Genomic DNA, 23,360 nt, shown 5'->3' with positions numbered 1-23,360 from the left:
AGTTTTCTCTTTCTGAAACCCACCTTAAGGGCTAAAGCACGATGCAGTATATCCTCTGATAGGATCCTGTGAACTTAAGGAAGCCAAGTCTTCTCTTCTCAACTCTGTTCTGATCAGCAGTGGGTGTTGCGCAGATGCAGATTGAAAGGCAAATTGTTGCTTTGGGGCTTTTTGTTCCTTGTCTGCCATTACTCCCACGGACAGACTAAATACATTTTAAAAACATTTTTAGCCTTTGCAGAGCTTCACTGAAGTACATTGGCATACAACAGATTATTCTAATATAAGACAAATATGGATTTGAATTTAGTGTTGAAATAGCTCTTTTTTCTTCAACATTATAAAGTTCCTTAGCATTGCCCATATTTGTTCTGATCTAAAAAAAAGTAATTGGGATTCGGATGTTGCAATACTTCTGAAGAGTCAGGCCAACTTAGAACACCAACAATGGCCAAGTATTGGAGCAGTCAAACCAAATCACAGCCACCCCTTCTTGCAACTTGGAAGTGGGCCACATATTCAGTGTGGCTATTAAAAAAAATAAAACAGAAGTAATCCCAATTTATTCAAAAAAGTAAGGAATCCCTGCGGATTTTACTCCGCTAGTTGTTGCCAATTATATGGGATGGTGCTCATCTCCATTTCAAGGCCATTGAGCCAGGGCTGCCTGAAGACATTTCCATGGTCCTGTGGTCAGCATGACTTCATGGAGCACTGCTACCTTCCCACAGAAGTGGTACCTATTTATCTACTCGCATTTGCATTGTTTCAAACTGCTAGGTTGGCAGGAGCTGGGGCGAGGACAGGAGCTCACTCCGTCGCATGGCACTCACGTCTTGAACCTGAGTTGTCAACTTTCCAGTCAACAAGCCCAGTTTCTTCACTGCGGAGCCACTGTGCTGCCCCAATTTATTAAACCATCTAAGATAATGACAGTCTCCAACTTTTGTATCTATGATTTTTCATATTGCAGTTCTGTTTGACATGTGCTGTGAACAGGTGACAGAACCTTTTCAACCATGCCTGACTTGAGAAGATATACAGGTCACGCTTGATTAATATTTGAGTGGGAGAATTCCAAGCAGTGTTGGGCTGAATGCTCAGATGGGAAATAACAACACACCCTAAAAGAAATTCGTGACAAACCACACCTGTGCTCTTTCTATATAATTCCATAAATTGTATCCATGTAGCCCCCACCCCTCCTGGGAGTCAATTAGGAATTGAAAGAGATTCAAGTGGGACAAATAAAGCTGGATCTTTAGATGGTTATTTTAAAAAAATGCCAGGAAAATACCCCCCACACACACACACACACAAAATTAAGCAGCTGGGAACTATAAAAATGCTATATTTTTTCAGTGAAATAAGATGCAAAATAGATGAGTGAAACTTCTGCTTGAAGTAACAAATCTGTTTTATTACTTAAAAGTAAAGCCCAAACCTCATTGCAATGGACAGAATCTTATTTAGTTATATTTTTTATGTTATCTGCAACTTGTACTTGCAGCTTTTAATTTTGTTTTGAAGTATGGCCTCTGGCTGTGAAAGGTTGTTGGTACTTAGAGGTGTAGATCATGATATCTCAGTAGATGTTTGGATGGTTTGCAAAAATTTAACAAGGATTTTTAAAACACAGTTGTGTAATGATTATAACAGCATAATTTAGCAGCTTTCACATTAGCTTTTGAAATGAACAAAGTGTGTTTTAAACTCTTCTTTAAAAGCAAATGTATTACAAATATCCAAGAACAAGTCAAGATTCCGGGAACCAGGAGTGTAAACTAGGTTTAACTTCTGCATAGGAAGACTGTGGACTGAGATCAGTTCTGCTACTGAATACAGATTCTGTTTTCTGTTGCTCAGTATTTTAATTCTAAATACTTGTCCCTCAAATTGATGGTTCTTGGAAGTTCTGGTAAAAGATTAAAATTAGGCCAACTAATCTGAAGTTAACTTACTGCTGGCGGTATGTGAGAAACGAAACGATGTGTTTGGGCTTAGTTTTTGGGGAGGAAAATAAGGGAGGGGAATTCTGTCTCTGCCTACCAGCATCCATCAGTATTCATCTGGCTAGCGTCCTGTCAGTGTGAGAGAGAGTTGAGAGCTGTTTGGAAACTGAAACAGTATTTACTGTGTGAGCAAGAAGGAGATAACAAAGAGCCTGGGCATGTTCTGTTCTAAAGATGGTTGCTCCTGTGAAACTAAAATTGAAACTGAAACTCCTCTCCTCTGCTTGTGTTTTGTATTTGGAACAGATTTCTTTTCAGGTGGGGAGGGGGAGTAGAACTCTTTAGCATCAGAGCGTGTTAATAATAATATACAAAATACCAAAGCTCTGATGGTTATTTCGAAAAATCCCTTCTTAGTGAGCACCTAGAAGCCAAGAGGAACATACATGCCAAATTTCAAGTTTGTAGGCTTTACACACACACACACACACACACACACACACACACTTTTTTTCTTCTTAACTAGTTAAAAGGCTAATAAGTTGAATGCAGAGATAAAGTTCCCCATGCTGAAGTTTGACTCTGAAGAGATTTGATCTGCCTTCATTTTCTACTAACCTTTTACAATTGCCTGGTTCACCATAAAAACTCCTGAATCTTATGCTGAAAACAGTGAGACTTGCTGTGAATGCCAGAGTAGCAAAAGTTGGCTTCCTTAAGCAGTCTAAATCCTTCCATTATAAGGATACACACTAACCTATCCTACACTGTGGGATAAACTGCTTATCAAGGAAAACTGGAGGAGAGGAAAAGAATAACATGTTTTCATATGGTATCCAGATGTCGTTTTGCAAGCCTCGGGCTGCAAACTCAGAAATCTCTGTTATTTCTGTTCATTTGAGATATACAAAAGCCTAGGCTTTCAATGCCCAGTGGTGACTTGACTGACACATAATGCTGTGCATTTGCCCTGTGTAGGAGAAATAATAATGGCTGTTCTAAGAAATAATAGTGGATATACTTTAAAGTCACTGGATATGTCAGTCCTTCATTTTGGTTGGCCTGTGCCCACATATCTGGCACTGTCAATAAGTAAAGCACACCATAATTTTTTCCATTTTTAGTAGACAGAATTTGAAATTGGGCTAAGAAAGTGGGAGAAGTGCAGGATCTGAAAAATCCTGAGTACCAGATAATTGAACATAAAGATAACATAGTGTAAATGTCTATGGAGATTCTCAGTCACCAAGGTCGTGGTTGTTCCAAAGGTGTTTTTTTCAAAGGCAACTGGACTTCCTTTGTTTTGCTTGAAGACATTTCACTTCTCATTCAAGAAGCTGACCTGAAGAAGAATTCCAGAACTGAAGACGTTTCTTGGATGAGAAGCAAAACGTCTTCAAGCAAAACAAAGAAAGTTCACTTGCCTTTTGAAAAAGCCCCTTTGGGATAACATAGTGTAAAATCAAGTGAGTATGATACATTTAGTCTAGGGATTACCGTCTATTTTTAAAGAATAAACATTATTGTGGCATTCCGGTAGGTCTTGTTCTTCGGAATATTACTTGTTTTTCATATATGCAAATTAAAATCTCTTCTTCTTTTATGAGCAGGGCATGAATATCCTTTTGGAATTAAAATGAGCCACATCCGTGACACTTTGCCCCAGACCCAGGGATCAAAGGATGGGGATTGTCCTCTGGATCTTCAGGGAGCCTTCCTAATAGAACAGTTGCCCCGTGAGCTTCAGTGCCAGTTCATTCTCAAGCCAAGTCACCTGGCCACTGGGCATCAGTTGAATGGTGAGTGTACCCACTTACAAAAGGCTTCCTTCAGCAAATGTCCCCCAGCTCAACCAGTAGTGTTGTAGGTATATATAGCCCATCAGGTCATGCAGATGGCTTGTTGAGTTTATTAGTGGTTCCCAAGACAAGTGGATTCCAGTTGTTCTCTTGTAATTGTATATTGCAGAGGACAATAGGATGTCATAATATTATAGAATGGTAGAGTACTAGAGAGTCTAAAACATGCTAAAACAGTGCCTGGTTTCTCCTCAGATGGAAGAAGGTATTGAGTGGGGCACCACAAGAATGGGTCCTCTAATATTTTCATTGACAGCTTGGGTCAATAGCTGGGAGAAATGCTTGTCAAATTTGCAGATGAAAGACAAAGTTCAGAACAATCTGAATAGAGAAATGGGCTTCAAGTTAATACAATTAAATTCAAGAAAGTTCTTAATTTAGAAAACATAAATCAAATGCACAACTATAGATGCCGTCTATACCCGTGATGGCAAACCTATGGCACACATGCCGAAAGTGGCACACAGAGCCATCACTGCGGGCACGCAAACTGTCGTCCCAGCTGAGTTCCACTGTGCATGCTCGCGCGCCTCCCGCCCACCAAGTGATTTTCGGGTATCTGCCACACGGTGGGTGGGGTGCCTGCAGGAGATGCATGCGCATGCACAGGGGGGCGTGGGGAGAGGGTATGTGTGTGTCACACGTGCATTATATCACTTTTGGCATGCGATGACAAAAAAGGTTAGCCATCACTGGTCTATACCCTCATCTTAACACCTTAACCAGAAATAGTGTTGGCTTTCCACATCAGGAATAGTCTTCTCTTCTAAAATAAACAAAAAGCAAAACTTACTTTCTTCTTCCTGCCTTTCTTTAGAGTTAAGCCAAAAGCCGTTTAAAAGGAAAAGATCAATTATAAACTGGGCCTTCTGGCGAGAAACAGGTGCTCCCGTGGACCAGTTAGTGCCATCTCCAACATCTTCCAAATCAGGAAAGCTGTTCGGTCTTTCCCTCTCATCCATCTGTGAGAATGATAATCTGCCCAAACCTATCTTGGTAAGTCTCTTTTACATCCCGAGCAGATGATGGCAACTCTCTAGATAAAGATGTGCGCAAGTAGCTCTGGAACACATTTGGGCTGTTGAGAATATGTAACAGTCAATCTCTTCATTGAGAAAATACAAGTAGTCTACGACTTACGACCACGATTGAGCTCAAAATTTCTGTTCCTAAACAAGACAGGTGTTAAATGAATGTTGCCATTAAGTTAGCAACATGGTTGTTCAGTGGATTTTGTTTCCCCATTGACTTTGCTTATCATAATGTTGTAAAAGGTCACATGACCCCAGGAGAGTGCAACTGTCATAAACACGAGTCAGCTGTCAAGTGTTTGGATCTTGATCACATGATCATGGCGATGCTACAGTGGTCATAAGTGTAAAAAATGGTCATAAGCCCCTTTTTTAGTGACTGGTAATGGTCACTAAATAAACTGTTTAAGTCGAGAACTTATTTGCCAATGTGGACATGACCAGTCATGAAACTTGACTTGGGAAATCTAGTTTGTAGATGGCAAATTTGATCCTTCAAATGCTCTGCCATCTCATGGAGGCCCCTAGGGGGCCCCTATGTATGGCTCAAAAGCATTCTATGTGACATGCCAATCTTTAAAAAAAATAGCTGGGACAGAAAGTATGATGAACATCAAGAAAAGTCCCTGTAGATGCATTGGTACCCACAGGCAATAGATTGCTACCCCTGTTCTAGGCTGGGAATAAGATTTTTGTACATTATGGCAGGAGAAGCAAAGGAACAATCAATAGAGGATTGGAGCCTTGCTTAGTTCCCTCTTGGTGAAACAAATCAAATTGTAACTCAAATTGTAAATGGGCAGTTTTGTGTAATCATTTGTACTATCGCATCTCCTATCATAAGATTATAATGGAATAAATATTTTCTGATTTCTCACTCTATATTTTGTGTCCTGATTTCCAGGATGTTAGACTTCCTAGAGAAAAGCTGTGTTGTTGTTTTGGGGAGGGTGGAAAGTTTGGCATCAAAAATAGAAACAACAAACTTATTACCACATTAGGCTTTGTGGATCCCAGTTCATTTCATTAAAATATAAAGTAGTTGTCCACCAATCGATAAACGCATGGACATTGCTGTGATAGTGGAGCATGTAAGATACTTGGTACTTGTACCTAACATTTTAGACCATATGCTGTTAGCTATGAGGAGTACTATAATAAGACCAGTACACCATATCTATTACCTTAATAAGCAACCAATATTACTACATTCAGGCTTTCTGTTGAGATAGTGAAGGCTAAAGCATAAGCTGGCATGTATCCGCCAAAGATAATTTAAAAATTAGGAGCTTCTTTGAAGATTTCTCTTCCCTTTAGATCAACTTTGTTCCTTTTTCTTCTTCATGCTAAATGCAATTTCTGCATTATTTAGGTATCAGAGTTAATACAACTGTACATTTTCAAACTGTGGCTTCAAACCATAGTTGCAGAAGAAACATTTGCCATTTACCATACAAGTTTTGATGTACGCATAGATCTCCCAACAATTTACCATTTGGTGTTGCTTTGTACAAATTAGATAAATATTCATTGTGCTTATCTTCCCCTTAAGGGTACAGGAATTTGTGCATAAACCACAACTCCCACAGTTTCTATATTTGGAAATGAGACATGCCTAAACATATGGTTCCTTCCAAAATACCACATTTAAGTTTTTTTAAAAAAACAATCTTGTAACTTATAACTCTGATAAGTTAAGTGTAACTAAAAATATGGTCACAAAGTCTACTTTGGTTGTTGCACTGTAAAATTTGATCAGTATGAGGAATGATTTCAGATTAGCAAAGTCTCAAATACTTAAAAAAGAAAAGGGAATAGATACCTCAACAAAAATAGCTAAATATGAATGATAGAGATGATAGAAGAAAAAGACAGACTGACCATTTCAGAAGTCTCTTAAACATCCACCTAGGGCAGTGTTCTAACTACAGCAACTTATAAGATGGATAGACTTCAACTCCCAGAATTCCCCCAGCCAGCGTGACCCAGTGTGTTTGAAGTGTTTGCACATCTGAGCTTCAAGAGTTTATCCAGAAGTCTATACTGCTTCCTAACTTCATTAATAGTAATTCAATCTGTTAAAAAAAAAAATAGAGATAATTTGGAGATGGGGAAGGAATGAGCAAGCCATTAAGGGGGGGGGGATTTTCAGAAAAGATTACAAAGTTATAAGAAAAGAGGGAATGTGAGGAATGAACTGAATATAACCCAGCCTTGATTTCATTTAACACAAAGTGGGACTGAGAAGAACTTGGACAGATTAAGTAGCCAGAGAAAAACCTGACTTCCCACCCCATCCCAACCATCTAATTAGAGAAGATAGGAATTCTTAAATCACATGGAAATCTCCCAACTCAGGAACAGGAAGTGGACAAACTTCCCAGAAGATTGAAGAAAGCTGAGTGAACGGTATGGAGAGATTGAAAAATGATGCATAGAGTTCCAGACCTGTTAAAGAACTGTCCTTATATTCTTATGTTTCCTTTTGTCCTGAAGAGGAAGAAGAGGTGGGTGAAGGATATTCAAAATATTGCAGAAATATAAGCTGGAGAATGGAATAGAATGTGTATTAGAATTGGGAGAGTCAATCTCCACAAGTTTATAAAGGAGCTACAGAGGATATCATGGAGAGAAACCTCAGGGCAAAGGAAGCATAGGTTAGAAACTTCTGAAAAATAAGATACAGAAAGTGCAATCATATGCTGTTCCAGTGAAGAAAAAACTTTGAAAATTGTGAGTGCCTAGGGAATTTTTGACTGAGCTAAGAGCTGAAAGGGACATATACAGGAAATGGAAAATTGGTCTATGAGTGGATAGCCAATATTCGCAGATAGAAAGGCTGAAGTGCAGAAGGAAATTGGGATTGCAAGGGAAGCTGAAGAGTAACAAAATGTATTTTGGCTTTGTCAATAGTAATAAGGGAAAAAAATGGAAGGAGAGAGCGCATTGCTAAAAGATAGTAACAGGTGACAATGAAAAGGCAGAGCTTCTTAACTCCTACCTTCTTTGGTATTGTCCTGAAAGAGGACGTTTTCTTAAATGAATTTAAGCAAGATTGATTGGGAACCTAAGAGACTTGAGGAACATCTGATCACCATGAATCAATTTAGTTTCCAAGACCAGACTGAATGGAAATGAAAATTACAATTGAGAGTCGCTTTCTGTGATCTTTGAGAAATCCTGGAAGAATGGTTTAATACCAAATGACTAGGGAAGGATAAATGTTCCTATCATCAAAAAGAGGTGGAGAAAGAGATAACTCCTCTGAAACCAACAGGGCAAATGACAGCATGCAACATGGATACCAAAATAACCTGATAACATCAAATGCAATCCAACTTGAAATGTAGTGTCAAGATCAAGATCAATCATATTTCCTTATGTGTGAAGGCCAAGGTTGTGGGTGCCTGAGCTAAGCTGGGAAAATAAAAATAAGTGGGGTGAGAATGCAGAAGGAGACAATACCAATAAAAATAATAAAATATAATTTTATTTTTTTAAAAAAGACTGGTGATTTCATAAGTGCTGCCAAACTTCTACTGATTATTCCATAATTGTGGAATTATGAGAGTGTTGCGGTGTTATAAGATCTTACCATCAGCCTCATGCTAATGTTTGGGGGGTTTATAAAGAATTAATGAGCCTACTTATGTAAAAGGAAAAATCTGTTACATAAACTAGACTGCAATTTTCAAACTTTTTGTCATTTCTCTAATAAAAAATATAATTTCAGAACCTTTTTCTCAAGAAATCTGATTTTTTTAAATTAATGTTCAGCTCGATTCAGCATTCAAAAGCCCTAATGTGAAATCTATTACTCTGGTCTGATCCATATTCCTCCATGGAGGGACACAGGCAAAACTACAATTGTGTTCTCACTGCAAACATAACAGTGATCTTGAATGTTTTCCCCAAAAATACCTCAATTGTTGAGTGTTCTGTTGAAGACCAACTTGAGAAAGGCAGTTTGGGGAAAGCACACTGCCAAAACCTTCGGTATATGAGTAGGCTAGTGAAGAGAAAACTGTTGTTGGTAGATGTTTTTTCAGAATATGGTATCTGTTAAGATCACTTGCCAATTTATGTTTCACGTATTGATTATATATTTCTTATATAGGATATGCTTTGCTTTCTCTATCAAGAGGGACCTTTTACTCGCGGTATTTTCAGACGTTCAGCAAATGCAAAATCTTGCAGAGAGCTGAAAGAGAAGCTTGACTCGGGTGAAGATGTACACCTACTTTGCGAGTCCGTCTTTGTGATAGCCTCTGTGTTTAAGGTATTTATTTATTTTATTTTTATTTATTTGATTTGCCAATTGTTTACAAGATAATAAGTATAAGTGTATACATAGTTGTGAATACATGAAATGGGTACATATAAGAAAAATAAAAGAAGAATAAGAGAAACAATAGGACAGGGACGGTAGGCACGTTGGTGCTCTTATGCACGCCCCTACAGACCTCTTAGGAAAGGGGTGAGGTCAATAGTAGACAGTCTAAGGTTAAAGTTTTTGGGGTTTGGGGATGATAGATAGGTAGATGGGAATTTCTTTCACTCTGTGTAACAGTTACTTGACCACTGAAATTGCCTGTCTCTGGATATGAAGATTATCTTGTTCCTTTTTGAAAAATGTTCTAGAACTCTGAAGATTAATTCAAGGAACTCGTAGACAACTCTGTTTTTCCCAACCCTACTATCTGAAATTGAGATTTAAGACAACATGAATAACAATAATTCGGAGACATAGCACATGCAACGTGTGTATTAGTCTAGTGCTGGGATGTTTCTGTAACTCATTGATCTTCCCAATGATAGAATCCTCCAAGTATTTTATTTGAAACTTCTCTTTGGAATTCAGTGAAAGTCTAGGCTCCATTCTGCATATAATTGATAGAACATGTAGACTCAAACTTTTTTTAAAAATGTATATTTTGAAATGATTGTTCATGTGTATGTTTCTCTTCTCTTTCAACAAGGATTTCCTTCGTAACATCCCAGGAAGCATCTTCTCATCTGAGCTCTGTGATCAGTGGGTTTCCTTAATGGATGAAGGGAACCATGAACAGAAAATGAAAATCATCCACAGGTAACATTGCTTATGTAATTTCCTGTGTCAATTTTTCAGAAAATATCAAGAGACAGTGGTAGGAAGCCAAACTATAAAGTGTGTGTGTGTGTGTGCGTGCACACGTGCACGCCAGAGGTGGTATTCAGCAGGTTCTGATCAGTTCTGGAGAACTGGTAGCAGAAATTTTAAATATTTGGAGAACTGGTGAATACCACCTCTGACTGGCCCCGCCCCCATCTATTCTCTGCCTCCCGAGTCCCAGCTGATCGGCTGGGTCTTCTTTTGTTGCCCTGCACAGAACAGAGCTAGAAAGCAGGTTAGTGGGGTGGGGAGAGAATGGGATTTTGCAGTAACCTTCCGCCCAGCAAGCCACACCCACCAATCCATACCACGCCCACCAAGCCACGCCCACAGAACCGGTCATAAAAAATTTGAATCTCACTGCTGTGTGTGCACATATACATATGTTACAGTTTGTCTTCCTACCACTGTCCCTTGATATTTTCTGAAAAACTGACACAGGAAATAAATAAAATACATATACTGTATATATATAGAATTTTGAGTCAGTGAAGCCCTTTCTGTTTTATTTTGTGTTTCTAGTCTAATGGAACAGCTTCCAAGAGCCAATGTAATGCTGTTGCGTTACCTCTTCGGAGTATTACACAGCATACAAAAGCAATCTGAAGGTAACCAGATGACCGCATTCAATTTAGCTGTGTGCATTGCACCCAGCTTGCTCTGGTCTCCATCTCCTGCAAATCCTGGAACTGAAGGAGAATTCACCAAGAAGGTAAGCAACAGGCCTTCCCAGGTTCTTTTATTGGAACCTCCTCTTCAGATATTCTAAGAAACCAGTAGAAAAGTACACCTTCTCAATTATTCTGGATCATGTCTAAAGAGGGAAAATGTGATAGGTATTGCCTTTTTTGAAAGAAGATTTGGGAGTTTGCAGATTTATTCAGGAAATAGGCCAGCAGGTCTCCATTTTTGAGTAAATCTGGATCCCTTCCACTTTAGGAATCTCTGTACAGTACATAGTTAAAGGTAATATGGGATGTGGCTTCAAAATGACTCATGCTTTAAAGAGCTTATTTTTTTCTGTATTAAGCATCCAATCTGAATTGGTTCAAGGTCATAGCCTTTCCATATTCATCTGCTTGAATATTTAAGCTTGCCTCAAGCAGGTGGCACTCTGTTTCCCCACAGAAATTAATATATAGTTGCTAAAGGAAAAGGGATGCGGTGGCTCAGTAGATTAAGATGCTTTAGCTTGTCAATCAGAAAGGTCAGCAGTTTGGCGATTCTAATCCCTAGCACCGCGTAACAGAGCGAGCTTCTTTTACTTGTCCCAGCTTTTGCCAAGCCAGCAGTTCGAAAGCATGCAAAAATGTAAGTAGAAAAATAGGGACCGCTTTGGTGGGAAGGTAACAGCGTTCCGAGCGCCTTCGGTGTTTAGTCATGCCGGCCACATGACCACGGAGACGTCTTTGGACAGCACTGTCTCTTCAGTTTTGTAATGGAGATGAGCACCGTTCCCTAGAGCTGGAAACGACTAGCACGTATGTGTGAGAGGAACCTTTACCTTTACCTTAATGTGGATGCGTTCATGCACAAGAATTTGCACTAGGTACTATCAGGTGAAGAGCAGCCATCTTCCTACATTTCTCCTCTTTTGCCAATGTGATCAGTAATCATTGTGGAACATTTTCGGATTCCAACCCTATTGGGAGGCAGCCTAGAACAAACAGGTTGCAATAGGAGGATTTGTGTGGGAGGAAAAGAACTGGCATAGGAATAAGAGAGCACATAATTGACAAGAGATAATAAGGAAAATGTTCCAATGCTGAGCTGAAGAAGGATCTGTGGGAAAAGCCTGCTCTGTGCCAAGGGAACAGCAGGACTAGAAGGAAGTCTCACTTGGTTTTAATTTATTTTTCTCTTTGAAAGAACATGTATTATATGTCGGATGAGGTTTGTCATTAAAGGGCATTTGGAAGGTTTACATAACTGCACTTTTTTCATAACATATAATATTAATACTGAAAATGCTATGGCATTAATTGAAAGGAATAGAAGTAAAAACAAGTTTAAAAGTGAACTTTCCACTTGGAGGGCCAGCGGAGGCAAGCTGGAGTCTTGTAATGAACTCTTAGGTTGGCCTTGAATTCCATGGTGACCTTCATGCCTTAATCTCAGCCTCCTCCTTCGTTCACAGGTTTCTGTCCTTGTACAGTTTCTCATCGAAAATTGCTGCAGGATCTTTGGGGAAGAACTTACTACTGTCTTTGCAGATATTATGCCCAAAAATGACAACCGGGAAGATGGTTCAGGTAAGATAAACTAAAGGAGCAAAAAAGCAGAAAAGTGTGGTGGGAGGCAAGTGCAATATTCTAGCTTTTTCACCTAGTTTTCATAATTTTTTTGACATTTTTTAACGAGGATTGCAATATATATTTCAGATCACACAATGGGGCTAGTCAGCATGTGGTCGAAAATGCAAGAGACTCCTAGGAACAAGTCACATGAAGGTGACTGAGTAGCCTCCCACATAGCCATCACTTTGCTGTCTTTAAGCAAATGTCTTAATGTCTTTAAGAATAGATGAAATTAGTTTAACATCTGAAAAGCATATTCATTTATTTATTTGTAAAATTTATTAGCTGCCCATCTTGCCAGATGGTAAATCTGGGTGGTTTACAATATGAAAAGATAACACTGTATAATTTATAATAATTATACAAACTGAGGTGCACAGTGGTTAGAGTGCAGTACTGCAGACTACTTCTGCTAACTGCCAACTGCTTGCAGTTTGGCAGATCGAATCTCACCAGGCTCAAGGTTGACTCAACCTTCCATCTTCTGAGGTCGGTAAAATAAGGAACCAGATTGTTGGGGGCAATATGCTGACTCTATAAACTGCTTAGAGAGGGCTGCCAAGTACTGTGAAGCAGTTTATACAGTAAGTCTAAGTGCCAGAGCCAATAATAGAAATACAATACTATAAAATCAACTTAGATAAAAAGAGGAGGGGAGGAAATAAGATGAGAGGGGAAGTGAGTAGGATCTTTGTTAATCAATCAACCACCCTCAATATGAAGTCCCTCTGTTGAAGCCCCAAGCCAACTGGCAGAACCAGATATTTAAGGGTTGGAGCCAACCTCATTTTGGGGGTGGGGGGAGTTTAAGATGTTCCAAAGAACAGGTCCAGTGGCAGAGTAAGCCCTTTTCTTGGAGCCCGCTAGCCAGAATAATTGGGCTGATGGGACCCACAGAATGCCTCCTGTGCTGGCATGGGTGGGGCGGGCCAATCCCAGTAGGATGAGACAGTCTTCCAGGTAGCCTGGACCTATCCCATGAAGGACTTTAAAGGTAATTACTGACACCTTGAATTGGACTCAGAAGCAAGCCAGCAGCCAGTGCAGTTCGCGGAGCAGTGGAGTTATATGGGCCACACTTGCCCCCCAAAAAAACTGCCTGTCCCCCTGCACCAGCTGCAGCTTCTAAATGCACCAACATTGACCTCTGAAAAATAGTAAATAAACCTACTGTTGTTTTGTTAAGTATTTTTGCCCTAGGTTGAGCTGATGAAACCTCAAAATTTGGTAACACCCGTTTTCATATTCTTGCAGATCTCTCTTCTTTTCATCTGAATGACTCCTCCTACGATAGTTTGGAAAACGAACTAAATGACTGCACAGACCCTGCATTTAACAACCTTTTTAAAAAGCGAGGGAAAGAGAACAGGAGTAGAGACTCTGTTTTGACTTTAAGCGACTGTGATTTGGACTCGCCAGAAGCTGGAGATGCTCAGATTAAGTTACCCATCAAATCTCAGCCAGTATCCATTTCCGTGGGCTTCCATCACAAATCTTCGTCACGGGAGCACTCTGAGAATGAGTCCCTGTGTTCCATCACGTCAGGTTATTCATCAACGGCCATCTCAGATGTTCTGAAAAGCTCAAGAAGGCACAGGCGCTGTTCAGAGCCCACGATTGGTCTTCTCGACTCCAAGTTTACACCACTAAGTGGGTTTCATGAAAGCGCAGTGCGCAAAGCCAGCTGTGATGCTGTTCTGTCCCGTACGAATGAAGACTATCTCGAGCAGTTTCGTTCTCTCCAAGTAGAAGGCCAGAAACTTATAAATCAGAATTTGGTTACGGGGATAGAAGTAAGCAGCAAGGATGATCCTGAAAGCCATATCAGTGAAAAGAAAGATGTTTCTAACCGTCTTCTCCTGCCGCCACCACTTAGATTAAATATTTGCTCAAGGACTAGCTGTTCTAGCCTCTCATCACCGGGAACTTCTCCATCAGGGTCTTCAATGAGCTCTCTTGATAGTGCTTTTTCCCAGTTTTCGGACTATTCGGTGTTTACCCCAACCGAGGCTTCCTCTCCTCTAGACTGCGCCTCTCAGCCACAGAGAAAATTTGGAGAGGTTTCTCCTGATTTTAATCCTTTTTCAGGAGTCCACCTCGGATCCGGAGTCAGCACTTTTTCTAACCAAGCCAACAATAACCAAACCAGCAGCTTAATACCTATTAAGAAAGATAACCTGGAATGGCTTCCTCATAAAAACCCGGTCACTCTGCATCCCAGCACATGGTTGAAAAGTGGTGCTTCCACCATGAAAAACTGGACACTACGGAAAAGGGAAAGAGCCTCCAAGCAGGATGAGAAAGAGAACACTTCTGTGAAAATAACTTTGGACTCAACAACATTTCCCTCTAAAAGTAATGTAGTTCAGCGGCAACAAGAAATTTGTGTAACGGATGTCAATTCTGTGGCGGGGCCCTTGGGGAGCGGATCTTCTCAGGAAGTTGGGCAGCTCACTGGCCTTCCTTTTTGTGCCATGGAAGCCCAGGAGAAACGGCTAAAGGCCTTGGAGCTTTTAGCAGAGCAAAGCAAGGAAGAGGAAGAAGAGGAAAATTCTACACCGTTTCCTTCATACAAACAACAACCACCCAGTCTTAAGCCACGGTCTCAAAATAAACCCAAGCCAGAGGCTGATTTGGGGGCTGACCATCAGTGGGTCATTGAGAGAAAGTTAAATGAAACCCCACATTCCCCAGGAGTTGCAGTCCAGCAAGCAGCAGATTCCAAAACGGCTAAATCTTCATTGAGCAAAGAGCCCAAAGTTGCTGACATCAACTCGGGAAAGGAATGTTGTGCTTCTTCACACTTAGTCAAGGCTGAGGATGAATGTTCATTTCAAATGGCTCCGAATAATAGCTTTTCCAAAACCTCAGAAGGAACCGATGCTAATAAAATGGAATGGCTGAAAAAGTTGTGCAGTGACGCCAAATTCAAGGATACAGACCAGAAATTTTTCACAGAGGAATCCTACGTTTGAGCAAGTGATTTAAAAGAATGTTATTTCAATTTGACTTGGTGTTGCTTTAATATCCCAGGGGATGTCGTCTCATCAGGGAACGGAGGGAACTTGTGCTCTTTGAGGGATGAGTGGAATGATTTTCTTAGCTATATTCTTGCAATTTTTAAAAGACATTTCCTGGTATCTAGGAAGGTCACATGAAATGTTTGGGGAGAAACTCTTGATTGTATAACACTAGCAAACACTTGTGTACGTGCTTGCTATTTAACTTTTTAAAAATATCTCATATATATTCTGGACATTGTAAATTTATGTTTTGTGTCCATGGTGATTTGGCTGTAATGTGTAAGATTGGCTTGGCCTTCATAGCTTTGGTATTGTATTGCTGTTTTGAAGCCAATGGTCTATTTCATTGTTCTCCAAGAAAGGATGTCTTAAAAGTTTTATGAGGAGTCTGATTAGTAGTTGCAGTCACTTTCTTCCTTTACCAAGAGGGGGGGAAAAAATAAAGGATGACTTTTGACCTTTTTTTATAACTTAAAAGTCCAAGTTATATGTATATCACCATACTGTGTTCCATTTGGCTATTATTATTTTTTCCATTTTTGTTTCATTTTTGTTTTATGATGATGCTCTCCAATGGCATTACATTTTGCTGGTGGTGGTAGTGATGGCATTGCAGGCAGAGCTTACATAATTATTCTATGTGTCTTTATTATAATATATTGAAAGTAATGCATTTATCTTCCAAAAGCTTCAAGATTGTATAATATATCTTGGTAACTTTTTTTTGCTATTGTATATGTTCTGAAATAAATGTGTATTTTTGTACATGTGGAAAATAGTCGCCTTTTGAGTGGGTGGGCTCTGGCAAGAGATATGTAATCGTTCACTGAATTCTGAAATACAGAAGTTCATGCAGTCCTTGCTTAATGACCAAAATTGGAACATCACTTAACTCTGATGTTAAGTGTTGCAGACATTAAGTGAGACATCGCAGGACTGCAACAGACTTATGACGTTACTTCTGCCGTGGTTGTTAAGTGAGATATCATGTGACCTCACCTTGCAATTACACTGCCGGCTTCTCCATTGACTCTGCTGGTGGAAGCCAGCTGTGAAGTGCACAAAAGATCATCATGTGACTCAGGAATGCTGTGAGTGTCATAAATGCAATGATACCCTGGTACTCTTTGTTAATTGGTTCCGGGAGACACACCGAGTACTAAAAACGAGTACCAAACAAACCATGTGACTTACCGCCTCACCCTTTGTTTTGGTCTGGAAGGACTTTCTGTCTGTCCCTTTTCCTATGTCAGAGACCTTCCCAGCATGGCCGACTTCCTGTCCGCCCTCTGCAACGGTCCTCAGCTTCCTTTTCTAGTAATATTCCCAGCATAGCCAACTTCTACCAAATCAAGACCAAATCAAACGAGAAAATTAAATTGAATTAAAGTTAATGTGGTAACTCATTTAAAAATTCTCATTTTGGGTCACGTGAAAACTACAAACCGGCAACATATTTCAGAATAATTATTGAGTATGGGGTGTTTTGCTGGTTGTATATTTAAATAGGCCATCAGTCTTAATTTTTGCAACCCTGTTGATTTCTTCTTTTGCCTTCCCAGTTCCCTTCAGGACAGCTCTTCTACTGTGAACTCTTGCCTTGAACTGCTTGAATGGATTATTCAGTTGGATGAGGCAGGAAATCAGCCAGTAAAACAACATCTTTTCAGCTTGTTTCCTTTTTTAAAGTTGTGCTAAAGAAGACGAAAGCTCTGACATTGACATTGGGAAGCTGTAATTCTGGCTCCTATTGCTTTGGTGTTTTGTTGTGGAGGGGAAAAAAAACTCACAGTCTTCAGACCATTGAAAACTTTAGAATAATTATAATTTCTCACCCAAGAAGGGGTGCTGCTTTGTGGGCTCAGGGCTGCCCACATTCCATGTGTTTTCTCACCCAACAGTTATTTGAGCATATGGAAGGAACTTTTATTGATCTGTTCATAATGGAACATGCTGGGTAATTTTAAAATTTGAGCGACTGAAAAGTAATCACGCCTCTTCAGAGGAGAGTCCCCACAATCTGGGATTTTAAATTATTTTGCTTTTAAACCACTGTTTCTTTCCTTTAAACCAGATGGATCAACTTCAGGAAAGTTGTATCTTATCTTCTTTTCTCTTAAAAATCTATGATTCACTAACAAGCATCCAGTTCCAAACTGGGACCAGGGCAATTAGACTGTTTACCCATTGTACCTGAGATGGTCAGATTTGCATGTGGCAGTAATAAAACTGCACATTTTAACAGTGTGGAGATGGTATTATCTTTGTTTTCTTGTAAGTACTATAAACAAAAATAACCCCTATCAGTAAATCTCAAGCTTCCTTATTTAGAAAAGCTATATGGCCATCCATCTTACTTACTAACTTTGGGCAGCTAACGACAATCAACAAAAAGCAATACAGTATAATAAAACTTGCAAATGTCATAAGCTTCTTTCATTTCAGGAGGGAATTCAACAAACTTAAACTGGATCCTTTGTGAATTTCTACTCTTCCAAAAATAATTCAAACACAAAAAACATTGAACATTGCAAAACATTTCACAGAATGGAAATCCAAAAATAATAAACTTTTATTCTTCCTTTTTTATGAGTTCAGGCAAAGGACTTCATTCAGAAAGCAGAATATTTGCAGTGTTGTTCAAGAACTTCATATTATGTTACCAGAGATTAATTGTTCCTCTGCTGTTAAGCTAACACATATTCCTGAAAATGATGCCGAAAAACAAGATCAAGAAAATATGACTGAATTCAGCAGGCACTACAGCTACTTAACTTTGTCAATGTACCAATGCTAGTACCACCTAAGGCAGGGGTGTCAAACTCGAGGCCCATGGGCCGGATTTGGCCCACCATATACATAAGTGGGAAGGTAGATGAGCCATCATTTCTCAGACATCTGAAAGGTTTTATTCCACCCAGAGAAGGCCTATGGACAATGAATTCTAAAACCTCATGAGCTGTAACTGGTAGATGTTTTGAATAAACAACATGCAATCATATTGCAATGCAAACTCTGCCCTTTTTTTGCATGTGATGTCACAATGCAAATACAAAAGGTCAGTATGTGTCCTGACATCACGTTTTGTCATTCTGGCACCACTATGGTTAGGAACAGAAAACTATATCACTGCCCAAAAGGGGTTTCTGACCTTGAGTTGGTAGCCTTTTAACAGCATCTTTCTCAATCTGAAACCCATTGTAGGGGTTGAACCAGACAGTATGCTTGGGATCTCAAGTTCTAATTATTAGTTTTAGCAACCTGTCATGTACCAACCATATCATTCTAATTTCAGGTTTAAACTCTAGAATTGTATAGCATTCTTGTTTAGACAGGAAAAGGTGTTTTGGACATTGTGTGAACTAAATTCCCTAAAAAGATTGTCTTTTCTTGAGATAACAAACACAGTGTGATCATGGGAAAAATCATATTTGATTTAAAAGATGGTCAACAGATGCTACTTATCCATACTTGCTTTCAATTTAAGTTCAGCATTATGAATTTAGATTCAGCACGTAAACTTTAAAGCAAATTTTTCCTGGACAAGTTTCTGCAATTATTTTTGGCAAAGGTTTTCCGAAGTGGTTTCCCATTGCCTCCCTTCTGGGGCTGGGGCTGGGACTATTCCAAGAACACCTTTGTGCCAAAAGATGGGACTAGAATTCACAATCTCCCAGTTTCTAGCCTGATGCCTTTAATCACTACACCTAACTAGCTCTTACATAGAGAATAGAATCTAGCTATATTACACTTTGATTGGAATGATGTAAAATACACTCTGGGTCCTGTGAAAGTGATAAATTAACAGGTAAGCCCTGTTATAATATCCATTATTCCCATGCTCTGATGAAATAGATACTGAGCCCAATGTTTTGAAAAGCAAAATAGTTCTTACTACTAAAATATTTCAGGATTCTTTGGGGTTATTATTATTTTTTCTTTAGTCCTTGACGCTTGTTTAGTTCAACGGTTCAGCAAAGTATAATTAATGAGGTGGGGGTGGGAGTTAAAAGGATCTGGTTACTCATTTTGCCCTGATCAGAAACAGAAATATGCAACCCTCTGCTAGTAAAAATGGAGCGCAGACCTCGTGTGGCCCTCCCGAGCTCCGTTTTCGCTGGCAGTGGCACCGCGGATCGGACTTTTGCTGTTTCCAGAGCGGCCCCGTGGGTCAGATCTAAGCACCCCACGGGCCTTGAGTTTGACACTCCTGATATACATGATCAGCATCAATCAGTTGTTAGGCGGAGTGAGAGATGCTGCTTCTCTCTCCCATTGCACCTAAAAGATTATTGACATTGTTAGTGTTGATCATATCACCAAAACCAAGCTAGTTATGCTTCCTCTATTCCAGGCTATATTGGCAGTCCTTGACTTACCATTTGTTTGGGAACTATTGGAAGGTATAATGGCACTAAAAAAAGGGACTTGTGATCATTTCCCCACTTACAACCATTGCAGTATCCCCATGGGCACACGATCAAAATTCAGGGGCTTGGCAACCGGCATGCATTTATGATAAATTTATGATACACGCTGACATGTAATCGCTATTTGTAAACTTCTGACAAGCAAAGTCAATGGTGGAAGCCAGAGTTGCTTAACAACTGCAGTGATTGCCTTAGCAGCTGAGGCAAAAAAGGTGGTAAAAATGGGGTACACAACTCACTTAACAACTGCCTTGCTTAACAACAGAAATGTTGAACTCAGTTGTGGCTGCAAGTCGAGGTCCACTAAGTAGTTTGGTGCAAGTGTGGTACAAATTTCCATGTTTACTGCTTCAGAAACATATATATGAATTAAATGAGCAGATCTGAAGGCATATACCGGGGGACCAAAAAAGATGCCAAGATGGCGTCCAGAACACAACTGAAACTGCTGTCTTGACTTTTTTTAGTTATCTTGCAGTTGACCCTGAAACTTTACCTTTTATTTACTAGCAATGGCAATACTGAATTAAATTTCACAATTTTGCTAAGTTGTTTTATGTGCCTTTTTAAAAGAATTGCACCCAATTAATGTTTAATATTGAATTTCTGTGTGCAACATGGGGATTCTGTAGGAAAGGGAAAATATAAATTTTAAAAATACATGGCAACAGTCAAATTCTGCTGATATTACAACCAAAAAGATATATTATAGGATATACCACCAGTCACATGCAGAGAGAGAGAGAGGGAGGGAGAGAGAGAGGGAAAGAGGAAGGAGTGTATGCACACACACTTTTTTGCCAAATATTTTTATAACCACTTTTTTTTTCAACGGTGTAGACCACACATATGTCTTCTACTGGAAATTAGGTCCATATGTGCAGACTTTTCAATTTAGCAAATGAAAATATTTAAAGACAAGAAGGCTACATTTCACAGATGAATTAGGATGCAGTATTAAAATAAATGGCACACTTACTTCATTTAGATGTGATTAATCCATTTTATCCAGATAAAACTTTTTCCTGTTGTACCATTTGTCTTAAGGAGAACTATTAATACCATATGACATTCCAGAGATACAAGTTTTGCCCTGTTTACTGACCTCCCTTGCCAAGTTGTTAAGTGAATCACTGAAATTACTAAGTTAGTAATACAGTTGTTAAGTGAATCTGGCTTCCTTATTGATTCGGCTTGTCAGAAGGTCGCAAAAGGTGATCACATGACCTCAGGATACTGCAGCCGTCATAACCATAAATCAGTTGCCAAGTGTCAGAATGTTGATCACATGACCATTTTCAGTGCTGTTGTAACTTCAAGCATTCACTAAACAAGTTGAAGACTACCCGTACAGAGCCTACAATTTTTCGGCCATGTTCTCATAACATAACTGATCGCATCTCCCATGACTTGCTTTAGAGAATAAAAAAACAGAAGGCATTTTCCCTCATCACTGCAAACACCAGAAAGGAGGCTGGGAAAGAGTCACTTCTTTTGTTTTCCCCTGAAACAAAAAATTAGTTGTGTTAACCTAGTTGCCTTCAAGCATCACCCCAGTCGTAGTTAGGATGTCACATCCCAAGGCCCCAAAGGTAAAGGGCATGAAAAGAATTATATAAGAGTTGGAATGACTCCATACAACAACTTCATCTATGTTTCTGCAGCTGGACAAGAGAATTAATCTCCACCAACTCACTTTTGCCTGTTTGCGTATTTCTTTGTTTCTGATCAGGGCAAAATGAGCAACCAGATCCTCTTAACTCCCATCCCCACCCCATTAATTATACTTGTTTATATGCTGACTCCCTGTACCGTTAATTAACTAAGTGCTGTGTGAACAGGGCTAATATAGAGAACTCATATACTTTGCCTTGGCAGAAGGCAAATCTTGAATGATTTTGTTGTTGTTATGTTTGTTGTGTTGTGTTGTGCTATGCTATGCTATGCTATGCTATGCTATGCTATGCTATGCTATGCTATGCTATGCTATGCTATGCTATGCTATGCTATGCTTTATGGTAATGGTCAAGGTGCAATGATTATGACCTAGCATAATGTCAGAATGCTTTGAACTATACTTGTTTGACACAGGAATCAAGTGTGTTATGCAAACACAGCCAATGTAATTATTTAGAGCAGGGGTGTCCAACCTTGGCAACTTTAAGACTTGTGGACTTCAACTCCCAGAATTCCTCAGCCAGCTTTGCTTTGCTGGCTGAGGAATTCTGGGAGTTGAAGTCCACAAGTCTTAAAGTTGCCAAGGTTGGACACCCCTGATTTAGAGTTTAGTGAACTGTGTGAACATTAAAAAATGGATTCACTTAACAAAACATGGTAAGTAATAAACTATGGAGAACAACAATGGGAAGATAATGTCATGCAAACTGTCTTCTGAAATGTCATTCAAATATCCTACAGTATTTCAGTGTTTCAATGGTTCTACTGCAGCTGCTTATCTCTAGTCCACTTTCCGTTTTCTTTTCCCAATTTCTTCTTGTAATGTCACTACATTGTCAGTGTTAATTTATAGATATTAATCTTTGAATAATTAAATACATATATTATCTTAGTATAGATGCAGTAAGTTGCGATATTGAGTTTTTAGGTTTTAACTATGCATCATAACTTGATAGCCTTCTGGTTTTTTTTTTATGCATGGCTTTCATACATAGTGATTGCACAGTGGGGGAATAGAAATTCCAGCTGAAGGAGGAAAATTTATCTCCTAAGCATTAGAAATCTCTACTTAGAGTGCAATTATTCTAACCCAGCTGGGGTTGAAATGAGGCAGAAGAGTATGCATTTCCATAACTGCTTGTAGATCTGGCCTTGTGTTGTACTGTCACAAAGTTCTATTGTTCCACACTGTTAGTTGCCAAGTGTGCCAGATGAAGGAATGTAAAATAGTATGAAATTGTATTGCATTATGAAATAAGGGGGGTGGGGAGGGCTAAATAAACTGATAGGTATTTTTGGTCAATGCAGATGTTTACAGCTGCATACAGCATGAACCCTTTTTAAAGCTTAATTTTGGTTGCAAATGCAACTCCTTTTCTCTTTAATGTGGGGGAGAATCACACAACCAAAATGAATAGAATTTCTTCCCAAACAAGTATGCGGATATCTTTGAAAATGCCCCCCCCTTTTAATTTCATATTTTAAAACATAGATTTAAAATAATATGTTGTGTTATTTGATGTTCTAATATATTTCCTTCATTAGGACATGGCAGCAGGAGGTCAAAGCATTTGAGGAGGAAAGCAATTTGAAAGTCAGAAGTAATTTCTCAAGAACAGCACATGTGACTTCAGCTCATCCTTGCCATCTTAATTTAACTTCTAAATCAACTAGCCTGCTGGGCTTCAGAAGTGCTGGGATGCAATCTGATTACGACCATCCAAGCACAGCCAGGAGATTAGGGAAGCATGTGTTAAATCTAATCTATATGATAAATTTATGATGGCTCCTGACTTTTATTTCTCCAAGAATAATGAAACCTGATCTATGCATCTCTTATAAACCACCATGGTGCCATAACCTATATGCTGTGTCTTATGGACCTCCAAGATAATAGACAATGCATTACCAAATGCATTTTCCAACCAGATGTTTGAAT

The 23,360-nt window shown here is 39.3% G+C and overlaps 2 protein-coding genes across 5 annotated transcripts in view; one reads left to right on the top strand and one right to left on the bottom strand.

The window, feature by feature from the left end:
* The window catches only part of ARHGAP20 (Rho GTPase activating protein 20), a 92,503-nt gene extending 76,424 nt beyond the window's left edge, over positions 1-16,079 (top strand). For all 3 annotated transcript variants that reach the window (XM_026675100.2, XM_087966239.1, XM_087966240.1), the window contains 7 exons: positions 3,563-3,751; positions 4,629-4,807; positions 8,960-9,121; positions 9,822-9,931; positions 10,517-10,706; positions 12,132-12,246; positions 13,546-16,079. In XM_026675100.2, the coding sequence (XP_026530885.2) occupies positions 3,563-3,751; positions 4,629-4,807; positions 8,960-9,121; positions 9,822-9,931; positions 10,517-10,706; positions 12,132-12,246; positions 13,546-15,266 (2,666 nt within the window). In that variant the 3' untranslated portion in view covers positions 15,267-16,079. The remainder of the gene's footprint in view (positions 1-3,562; positions 3,752-4,628; positions 4,808-8,959; positions 9,122-9,821; positions 9,932-10,516; positions 10,707-12,131; positions 12,247-13,545) is intronic.
* Positions 11,828-23,360, bottom strand: part of FDX1 (ferredoxin 1) — a 35,441-nt gene continuing 23,908 nt past the window's right edge. Inside the window, exons 6-7 of one of the 2 annotated variants that reach the window (XR_015749730.1) lie at positions 16,509-16,656; positions 11,828-12,256 (exon numbers count right to left, since the gene is read on the bottom strand). The gene's annotated coding sequence lies outside the window, so the exon portion shown is untranslated. The remainder of the gene's footprint in view (positions 12,257-16,508; positions 16,657-23,360) is intronic. The other variant, XR_015749731.1, reaches the window with a different exon arrangement.

This window comes from Notechis scutatus, chromosome 5 (genome assembly GCF_049901735.1).
Source record: "Notechis scutatus isolate UNSWTSFEM ecotype Mainland chromosome 5, rNotScu1.2, whole genome shotgun sequence".
Lineage (NCBI taxonomy): Eukaryota > Metazoa > Chordata > Lepidosauria > Squamata > Elapidae > Notechis > Notechis scutatus.
Note: the sequence above shows the minus strand (reverse complement) of the source record. Positions and strands in the feature narration are given on the sequence as shown.